The sequence below is a fragment of the Lycorma delicatula genome, chromosome 4 (assembly GCF_047948215.1).
Source record: "Lycorma delicatula isolate Av1 chromosome 4, ASM4794821v1, whole genome shotgun sequence".
NCBI classification, from domain to species: Eukaryota; Metazoa; Arthropoda; class Insecta; order Hemiptera; family Fulgoridae; genus Lycorma; species Lycorma delicatula.
The window spans coordinates 186,668,685-186,680,717 of NC_134458.1; the positions used below are offsets into that span (position 1 = coordinate 186,668,685).

Below are 12,033 nucleotides of genomic sequence, written 5' to 3' on the forward strand. Positions count from 1 at the left end.
TAAGCTACATGCAACAACACATTTAACATTTTTATATTACATTATAGAAACTAAATGCACATATACAGATCACATTAACCATTTTGGCATAGCTTGTGTAATGGAATGTTAGTAGCAGTATTTTAATACTACTAGATTAATTAGGGTTAAGTATACACCTCTCCTGCAGTTTTTATTCAAAATATTTATTTAAAAAGATTTAATAAATATCACAGTTTAATTTTGCTGTTTAGTACTGGAATTGAATCCATTCCAGTACTAGACAACAAAATATGTATGCTCATAATATTATTAAAAATTTGAAAATATAAAACATAATTTTGAATAAAATGATAAACAATTAAAGAATATGTTTTAATGTAATGCATATAAAATTTAATACCAACTGAAGATGCAGGATATTGCAAAAATTAGTTATTGAAAATTAATATGTTAAGTTTAACTCATCTAATTTCTCTGTTTTGGTAGTTCAAATGTCATATAATTTTATATATATATATATATATATATATATATACTTGTATGATATAGATCAAATATAATGTGCAACCACATACTAAAGGAGTCTGTTTATAACCAATACAAGATTAGGATCATGAACAACAGAGCAATATTAACACTAACGATGAAGTGGATTTATAGTAGCTTCATAAAGATCTTTTAGTAGCACATTTCTAAATATTTTGAATATGCATAATTTATTTTACATTTATTTTTTTAAATCATTAGTAACTTATTAAGAATTAACAGTCTTTCATACATCAAAATGCTGATAAAATTAAATTTAATTAATTAAAAAGTTAGTTTAATTAATTTTTTGTACCTATAAATTTACAGACTGCCATCTACATATTTTTTTCTACTAACTTCATGCAGATATAATTTAATATATTCATACATACAAGGAGGGTTATATTCAAGTCTTTCAACTATTCTGCATAAGGTCATCATACACTACAGCAAATAATGTTATCCAATCAAGATCATTTACATAACCTATAAAAAACAATCTGTTAAAGCGACATAAAAGATACCTGAAAAGACAGTCCCATAATTAAAATGCAACAATTTTTTTATTAACAGCATAAAACAATGACAAAAAAACAAGTTAGTATTATTAATTTTACTATAGCTGGACAACCATTCACTGAAATTTTTAAATAATGCAATTCCAACTGTAAAATCACTGTCTAAAATTACATTCTTCATCCAACATATAGATTAAGGGATTTTTTAACATTAGAAAGAAATTATCATTTTAGTTTATTTTATTATTATGAAAACACAGCTTTTCAGGATATATGACAACCTTCACTCAACCACTGAATCCAACTTCATAAACCACCTCATTGAAAGAAGCCACACATGCAGAAATATCTACATGTGAAAATCCCACATACAAATATCAAAGGACACAAACTTGACATGCTTTAGCAACTCAAAATTTACAAGCATACAAAAATAATATTTTAAATGAAAAAATTTATAGTAAATTAAATTTTTTTTTTATATAAAAAAAAATATAAAAACAGTCACAATAATAACAGTTTATCCTTAGAAATTTTTAACAATGCATACACTCGTCCAAAACTCAATTCAAACACAAACGTTAGACTAACAGCACCAATACTCAGAGTCCACATCAGCAGTCTCTAAAGGATTTTATCATATAACAAAAACTAGCTCAGATTATAGCAAATTATTTTTATCACCTTTGCCATTAAAAAAGTGTACTGCAGTTGATCTTTCAAAACTTCTCAATTTTTTAAATTATGCATATCAAAATTCAAACAATTATTAACCCTGCAAATGCCAGTAATATAAACAGTTCCTAATCACCATGTACAACTACGTATTCATGGTAATTCCATATTTTAACAATTCATAAGCTTGTAAATTTGGAAAACAAAATCTACTTATTCACATCATATTAATAAAAAAACACAAATTCTCAAATTAACATAGGAAATTAATAAATATATCAGTAGTAGATCACTTACAAATAAATTATTCTAAATACAAAATATATTTTACAAATACACAGTAACAAAAATATAATAAATGAACTGAAATTTGGCAATGATAATTGGCTCAGAAAAGTAATATATTTAATTTAAATGGTTTCCTAATAAACAGTTCCTAATTACATAAACAGATAGTATATTAGTAGTAGAATAATAAGTTGTAATTGATTACTGACTAAAGAGAGTGCATGCTTCATAATAATAAATTTTAATGTTTTTATTATTTTAATAAAATTCATATGAAAAAGTAATAATCTTACAGTCCTTACAAAACAAAAAAATAATATATGCAGTATAGTGAATGTACTTATAAAACAATTATTAAAATAATTATAATTTATATTGAAAATTATAAACAACTCTCTTCCAAAGGTCTTGTGGAACTAATTAATGGTTAAGCTTTCTAAACTCTTTAAGAAGAGGAGCATTTAACACTAGTGTTATCAGAAACTCTACCGAAGCAGATGCTGATAATTAGCTTTGAAAGTCCCTTGGAAAATTATTCCACTTTCAGAGTGAATTATGATGCTGTTCAGGAAATTATATTCTACAGCTGTGATATAACTTAATAAATTATTAATTAACATCATTGAATATTTATATTTTTTTAGTTTTTCAAAATAAGAAAATCTGAGGAAATATTTCAAAATTTTAATTAACAATTTCTAAAATTTTTAGCAAGTATTTCAATTCTTTTTAATAACTATTCACTGTTGACAGAATTCAAAACTTTCAGATTTCTATTTATGCTCTCACTGTTTATCCATCACATCAGAATATTAAAAAATAATAAACAGAATAAAATGTTAAGATAATGTTGGAAATAATTTAGATGCCAAGCTTAAATCAGTAGTTATGCTGTTGGTAATAATTTATATACAGTTTATATTTGAAAATAATTCAATCCGAAAATTTATCGATAGTAAGCAAAATAAACTAGTATTAATATTATTATAACTCCTTTTACTGATTACACATAATAAAAAAAAAAGTTACTGTGAAAGGATAACAATTTTGTATCACATAGACATTACGTAGTAGATAAATAATTGAAACTATTATTTTCTTGCTGATTATTCCAAGATTATGATTTATTATCAAAACAAAATTATACAATCTGTTACCTAAATTAATAAACATTTTATTTAATTCCAATTTAATATAATCTGACATAGTTTTCTTTCTTGTATTAGCAAAATTTGTAAATTATATCGTACTTTTCGGCAAACTATAAGTTGTTAAAACAAAATATTTTTTTCTTTCTTAAGCAAGCATATTTGAAAGGATATACTTTTCAGGTTATGAAACATATCTCATATTTAATTGTCAAAACTAAAGGCAATATAAACAGATTAAGACTCAAGACATCTATATAGAAATAAACACCTGTTATGTATGAAACAGATTGGTCAATCCGTGCACCTACTTTTCTTTAAGATCTAACTGGTTAAACAATTTTTATTTTATTTTGTATCTTACATATCACAAAAGCTTCTTTTATATTAAAAAATTTTTATTTCATAATTTTAGGACAACAAATTGAAGTAATACAATGTGATAATCATGATACAAATCTCTCGATAGCAATGATGTCAACTACATGAATGGGAATAAGTTTTTTTAGCCTTCCCAAAAAGTGTAATTAATATTATTATTATAATTAATATACTTTTAAATTTAAATACAAGATGGATTAAACTTACCTTACACGAATTTTTAGTCATAATAACTGCAGTAGCTGAAGTATCATATTGAGGTCTACCAGCTCTCCCCATCATTTGTAAAATATGTGCCTCAGGATATGGTCGAGTAGTATTCTGTATAAACTGATCTGTTGACTTGATTATTACTAAATGTGCTGGCAAATTTACACCCATAGCTGAAAAAAGTAATTAAATTCATTATCATAATTCTATATTTAAAAAACTAATTTTAAAAAAGGTTTTAAAAAGTTGAGTATTACAACATAATAATAATAGTAATAATAATAATATATTGCTCAGGAGCTCCTGTGAAGTACGGGATTGGCAGTCCTGAGCTATCCAAGCTGGTCGCAGTCACGCTTTTCAGTTTCGCTACCTGCAGCAGGCTGACTGGGGGAACTCATGCAGATCAGTGGTCTAGGGCATGCCAAACTACTCCTCCGCCTGCACCTTGAGACATCTTGACTGGCAAATCTTCATGTACGGAAATTTCTACTTCCACACATTCTGTGGCAGAGGGCCCACATAAAAACCCTCATCCAGGAGAACTTTTTCCTTCACAAGCAAAGCAAAGGAAGAGAATTCAATTCAGTGACACCAAAAACACAGATTGAACTAAGTTTCAACTGAAGAGCTGTGGATCAGTTCCAAAATATTTGATGATAAAGAAGAAACAAGGAGATTTTTCTAAAATCAGTTCTTTCATGTCGCTTGAGGAATAATAGAAGCAGCAGGAGCATCTGTAAAGAAGAAAAGGAAAACTGCTATGGGATTTTTTGCTGAAACCATCAAACCTACAATCATCACAGCTGCAGAAGGTGAAGAAAATTGGAGTCATCGACATTAAGGTTGCACCACACAGTATGCTAAATACCTCAAAGGCTGTTGTTGTATGCAGGGAGTTACTGAACTGCACAAAATAGGAAATCATCAAGGAGCTTCATGAACAAAAGTTGTTGCGTGTTGACGATTAAACACATGAAGCAATGGAGAAGTTGTGCCTCGGCGTCGCATGTCCTGATGTTTAACAAACCTACTGTCTTGAAAAAATAAGAGCTGGCTTTCATAAAGCCAGCTTCATAAGGGATGTTTGTCCCTTCATCCTGACTCCATTACGGTGTTTTGGATGACAAAGATTTGGACATACAGCAGTGCGATGCAAGAGAGAACAGATCTGTGTTTGGGGTGACCTGTTACACTGGATGACAAATGCAGAGATCTACCAGTTTGCGTCAACTGCCATGGACATCACCCTGCAAGATCGCAAAATTGTCCAATTTATAAGAAAGAGGTTGCAATAAGAAGGTAAAGACCATTCAGAAGATCAGCTATTTCAAACCTAGAAAAATTGTGCTCAGTTGATTGCCGAAGGCTGCCTCTTATGCTCAGGTTGCTGTAGCTCCTGCAGCTTCCTTTACACCAAAATACATAATCTCTGAACTGGCACCAGTCCTAGCAAACATAGTATCATCAATGAAAAACTGGAAAGTCAACCAATTAGATAAACTAGTCCAAAACTGACACAGAAAAAGCAGATGTTTCCAAGCAAAAGACTGTTGTATATCCTAGGAATAAGCCTTTGACCAGTCAAAAGGTGAAGGAAAGTGAAACCGAATTACAGAGGAAGCCTGAAGTCAAAGGACTGATTGAAAAAATTCCCATTAAAGGAACTGGGAAAAAAGAAATATGATATTTAAAAAAAAGAAGAGTATTGGACAACCAACTATGGGAACCCCAAAAAGCACAAAGGCCTTTAAGTGAGAAGGCAAGCATTTTAGCTGCCCCAAACATTTTAGCAGGGAATGCATAAAGCCTAGACTCTGATGCAATGCTCACTGCATCATCTGGGTCGGTATCAACTGATGTCAGCAGCAAAACATCTTCTGTGATTTATTGCAAAGGATTGGAAGATTCCATCTCCAAGGCCGCAGACATCCTGCAATCATAGGTAGTGGCTGTCAGGAAGATGGAGAAAAAAATAAGCTAAAAGGAACAGCCTAAGGGAAAACCTAGGCAATAAATGAATGTTGTTATTACTTTATTATAAAGATGGCAGATTTTTATGCTTTTGTATGTTCTGTAATTTTTAAATATTAACAGACTTATTTTTAAGTAATTGTGTTATATTATTAAGTAATTACAGGTTCTTATGCCACATTTGACAACATTTCTTTAGAAATGAATGAATTTTTAAGCAGCAAGAGCCCTTTACACCCTTGCCCTTTTATTATTTTTGGGGTTGTTGACATTTCATTTTCTGGATGATCTGTTTGACAAGACTAGTTATTTGACTACGTCACTAGTTTTTTTATCAGGGAGGAAAAACATTTTTCTTCTTTTTTGTTTGAGAAAAGACTAATAACCATGACAGTTGGTATTCATCATTAGTCCAAAATGAAAAAAAAACCATAAATTTTTATTTAATAAACTTTACATTTGACAACTTTAATTTTTTGCATCTTGACTGAGTAGAATACAACCAGATTCTTTGATCAAATATAATCAAAATATTGAGTCTCAAACATAATTTTTGTTTCTTTATATTACATGAATTTAATTTGTTTTTTATTACTGGCAATGAAACTGAAGTAAGAATTTTTTTAAGGCCCTTTATTTTTATTTTTTAAATGCTGTAACCAGAAATAATGTTATTACCACAATAACGATGCTACCACAAAAAAACATGGAATAGGTAACTTTAATTAATTAATTGAAGTACACAAATTCTTAACATTAGTACAGATATACAACATACTGCATCCAAACTAATTAATTCATAAAGAAAATTACTACCTAATATAGGAGAGAGCATTAATCAAAAAAAAATAATTTAAGAGTAAAGTTAAATGCTTAAGTGCCTTAATTTTAGCCCATTTTTCCATTCTCAAAACACCAAACAGTAGTATCACAGGCAATACATAGAAGTATCAATATTTCAAAAAAATGGACTCAAAATCAAAACAAATAATAAAATGTAGAACCCATAATTCACTTCTTTAAAAAAGTGGCTCTACTATTTGTCAAACAATAAAACTTCAAGAGTATTAAAATATATAAAAAAGCGATAAACAAAGAAACAAAGCAATAAATTAGAGATAAAATTCACAAATCATTGTAAAAAAGATTAACAAAGATTTGTTCCAAAAAGTAAAGAATAAGAAATCAAAGAAAACATTTGAAATTAAATGGTACTTTCATATAGCAATGTTTTGATACCACCATTATGTCTTGGTACATTTGAATGAAGAAAGTTATAATAACTTTTATGTTAATCTTGCATGAATAAACATTATACAAACAAACAAATTGCATTTATAATAAAGGTGAGTGTCATTCAAAGTTCTGAATGCTGTGAAGACGTTTTTTATTAATTTATTATTGTAAACATAAATAATGATAACTGTAATAGTAATCTATATTTATAGTTGCTGCTTTAATGGTGAGCTTGGAGTGGAAACGATTACTACTCAACATAAAAACATGTTTCTCGATCTTAGTAATTCCCCTTACCAAATAATTGTTCAATTTTTAACAAATTAATGTAACAGTTTTGAAATAAACATTCGGACCCCCCGGTTTGAATGTTTATTCTTCAATCCAAGGGGCCATTTTTCTATTTTCTTTTCTTTTTTTACTTTCTCTAATTTTTTTCTTTTCTTAGGCTTTGAACCTGAGTCCTGGAAATGCCACAGGCAATTGCAGTTCTCTCTTCACACTTCTGTGTAGCAAATAAATGGTTGTCGTTTTTTAATTTTCCAACAGTTAAAAATGCTTTCTTTATGAAATCATACATATTGTTTACAATTTCGTACACCTGTCTTCAAAGATTTTACCTTTTACAACAGACTTAAATTCAGTCATAACTATTCACACGTGAATGAACTACTTTAAAAACTTCAAACCACAAACCACAATAAAAACTTTTTACAAAATATTGTATCGTACATCAATTGACTAATTAACAAAATATGAGGTCTGTTCAAAAAATAACCAAACTTTTTTAATTACATGCCAGCAGAGATATTTAGTGATGTGCAGTTGGTAGTATTGTTTCCTGCATTACCCCCTCTATAACCACATGTTCTTGGATTGTTGATATCTTGTTTAGTTTTTGTGTTATTGTTATTCGAGTGCAATGTGTTTAAGTATTAGTAGCAATTTTTGTAATGTTTTTTTTCAGGAGCAACAGTACAGTGTAAAATTTTGCGTGAAACTGGGGAAAACTTTCACAGAAACTTTTCAAGTTTTTAAACAGGCTTATGGAGATGATGCTCTGGGTCGTATGCAATGCTGCGAATGGTTTTCACGATTTAAAAATGGTCATCAGTCAATTGAAGATGACTCTCAACTAAGGCCTTAGACTTTAACTGATGACACATACATTCCGAAAATCCACAATCTGGTGCATGCAAATCACCGACTGACTGTCAAGAGAACTTGCAAAAGAGATTAGCATCTCAACTGGATCATGCCGTGACATTTTGACTGAAAAATTGAACATCATCAAGTTGCAGGAAAGTTTGTTCCTTGTTTGATAACTGAACAGCAGAGTGAATGTTTGTTGACAACCTCTTGAACAAGCCAATGATGATGAAACATTCATGCAAAGGATCATAACGGGAGATGAAAACTGGGTTTACGGTTACAACATTGAGACAAAAGTTCAATCATCAAATAATCAGAATTAACACGTAAACATGTTATACTCAAACAACAACAACACAAAACCTAAATGAGATATCAACAATCCAAGAACATGTGGTTACAGAGGAGGTTATGTGGAACACAATACTGCCAACTGCATGTCACTAAATATCTCCATTGGTGCGTAATTAAAAATGTTCACTTATTTTTTTAACAGACCTCATACAGAACACAAAAAGAACTGTACCAAGAGGCAGAACCACAGAATGGAACTTTATATACAAGGAAAAGCAGAACAGAAACAAAAATAAAATAAAATAATAATAACTGTTTTGTATTTGAAACATGATGTCACTTTCTTAATACTGTAAATACACAAAAATACATTGCTTTGTAAACAAAAGGTGCATCATGTTTATGCTACTAAGAGATGACTAATCACAATGTGCCAATGTTTCAGAGAACAATAGTATAGCAGTGAAATGCAGGCTGATCATCCAAGCTGGCCGTTACGTGGCGGCTACTGTACAGACATATAAAAACAAAAATTGAAAAATACATTTTATAAACTCTAATATGATGAAATTTACCAAAATATATTGTTTTTCAATAAAAAATAAATAAAATTATTTCATTAACATGAATTACACTAACAAAATCAAAGAACATGGAGCTAATATTGGCAAAAATAAGAAACTGAGAACATACTCGTATGAGAAACCAACGAAATGAAAAAATTTTAAATATTTCATTGAAAATGGTTGATGAACCATTTTTTAAAAGTTACTATTTACTCCAAGTACTTACTACCACATTATTGCTAATAACATTAACATTAACTAAACAATACTTAATTATTTATTTGCTTATTTCCTTTATCAATTATTTCTTATTTTCAATCATTCATCCAATTACAGCTACTCATTTTTTTTTAAATTTAGGATGATTTTACAGTATGTGAAAAATGCCTCGCTATGTCTAATTGTTATCAGAACACATTAAATTAGTAAGTAGGAAGACCTGTAATCTTTCATTTTACTTGTGATAAGCATTACAAAACAAGTAAAAATAGTAAAATTAAGTGAGCATGATTACTCCAAGAAACAGACAGCTCAAAAACCTACATGGGATTGCTCCAGTGAAGAAAAAAGGTTATTCATAAAATGGTAAGAAATTTAACCTATTAAAAAAATGCTTACAAAAAACTGCATTGCAACATACCTAAAGTGCTTGTTGTCACTAAAATGGGTAATCTTCCTTCACGAAAGAGCCCTTCAATAACAGCACGATCTGATGCTGAAATTCCAGCATGATGATTACCAATTCCAGCCAAAATATAGTCTACAATTAAAAAAGTAATTCATTTAATTTTCTTTTTATTAATTTAAAATAAACCATTTTTGCAATCAGATAAACTCCTTAACTATACTAAAAATATATTCTATCTTTACTTATTAATAAAAAATGTATCGTGTTATATTTGACAAATTATGTATATGTACACCATAAAGTTGAATTCATATTTTTCAGATTTCTGTCTTTTACCTATTATTTAGTTTTTGTGAGTCAAATTTTACATATCAATCAGCAAACATTAACTTATTCAGAAATGCATAAATTGTAGAAATATTTTAACGCGTACATCCTAATTATTTAACCAATATGACAATATACAAAAAAAATTACAAAGAATACATACTAGTAGTAGTAGTAGTAGTAGTAGTAGTAGTAGTAGTAGTAGTAGTAAAAGACTAAGCAAGATAGTAAGAAGAAGTTTTACAAATTACACATTTTGTTTGACGTTTTAAAATAGTGTTAAAACTTTTATATAAAATAAATATATATAAAAAATTTGATAACAAAAGATTCATTTACACAACCTTATTAGTTTAACTACACTACTATTTGCACAGAATAATTATAGTTTCGTGCTGCACAAAATACAATTCAATTTTAAAATAACTAAAAAAATAGTTAACTACTAATAATATCAAAAATGTTAATAATAAAATAATAATTATATCAATCAAGTGCAACAATAAACATTTTTTAGTTAAGCATACAGTACAAACAGAATGGAATGCTATAGCTCAAAGTTGAATTATATTTACAAAATAATATATTGAAATATATTCACTATTAGATTAATATGGAGATGCTACGATAAAAAATTGATGAGAGCAGCTTAACAGGAATTAATAATCTCTCAAATTCAAATTCAATCCTGTTTTGGAAGTCACTGCCTAAAAAAAATGTAAAGATTTTTAGGCTACAGAAGTTAAATATATAATAGGAAAAGGGAAATACAGAAATAAGAAACATGTCTTAATAAACTTATATGTCTATAAGCACATCCTTTAAAGAGTTTTAATAATCAATGATAACTTAATTATTATTTATCTATTAAGCTTTAATTAGTTACAGACAGATTTCAAAAGAAATTCAGATACTTACAAATTACAACACAAGAAATCGAACAAGTAGGTTCATAGAAAGCCATAGAATAACATTAGTTGATAAATGGAAGCCATCCTATTTTATGTAGGGCAAAAGATCATGAAGAGATTACCAATGATACCTGCGATTATAGAAATTTTTTTATAAAAAGATTAAAGCAATTTTAAATTAAGCTATTGTTTACTCCATCGAAGAATTTCTTCGAAGAAATATTAAATATTTAGCTTTAAATTTTGACTCATACTATACTTAGTACTGAATGAACAGGGATGGTATAAAAATGCTTATAAATTGGATAACTTTTCTAAAAATTGTAATCATCAAATACATATTCATAGTTATACTCGTAATTTAGTATTTTTTTTCTATTGAACCAGTTATCAAAAGAATTAACAGAGAATAACCTAATAATAATGATTTAATTGATAGTCAATAATTTTTTAATTGGCTCAACCAATTCAAGTCTACATAACTGGGAATAAAAGATGCTTCCTACAAACATGGCACTTCTTGGAATAAAATACTTAGTCTTGAGATGAGTCTAGTAAAAAATGCTAGCACTATATTCACAGCATATTAAGCAACTTTTATAACATGGCACAAAATAATACTAAGATGAGAATCATACTTCATACATTTAAAAAATAATTAAGATTCAAGAAGGCATCACTGCAAATGTTGCCAGCTCACCATCCAAACATAATATGGTTTTGAAAAGAAGAAAATGTGTTTGTGAGGGAACGAATTGTTGAACCTACAGGCTTGACTTTTATACTTACTATATTTTCATATACTGCACATAAATGCAGCATGCTTGACAAACAGTGAAAGAGTACTCTTTTGAATGTTCCCATGCAGTTCTTTGGACAATTGCAAGTATAACTATGAACTATGTACCACTGATCTTCATATCTACCAATCTATCAAAAGAGCATCCTTCCTCCTCCACTATGTTCAGTCAAAAATATTAATCATCTATTTAGAATATTGACTATAATTACAGCCAAAATGCATATAATATCTGTTTAACCTATTTAATAATATATAAAACAAAATTCACATAAAGCCAAATTAAAAGGCTATTTAATGTATTTATTCCTGTCTAGTAGGAGATTCAGTTAAATGTTTACTTAGTTCAGTTCTGAAGATTAAAATACCACACAGTTCTGGGGTTAGGCAAGATTTTTCTCTAAGGAAGCCTGAGT

General features: G+C 28.7%; 1 protein-coding gene across 1 annotated transcript in view; it reads right to left on the minus strand.

Annotated features, from left to right (window-relative positions):
* LOC142322769 (uncharacterized) overlaps window positions 1-12,033 on the minus strand; it is a 173,689-nt gene that overhangs the window by 141,762 nt on the left and 19,894 nt on the right. The window contains exons 9-10 of the mRNA XM_075361845.1: window positions 9,593-9,712; window positions 3,728-3,903 (exon numbers count right to left, since the gene is read on the minus strand). Of these exons, the coding sequence (XP_075217960.1) occupies window positions 3,728-3,903; window positions 9,593-9,712 (296 nt within the window). The remainder of the gene's footprint in view (window positions 1-3,727; window positions 3,904-9,592; window positions 9,713-12,033) is intronic.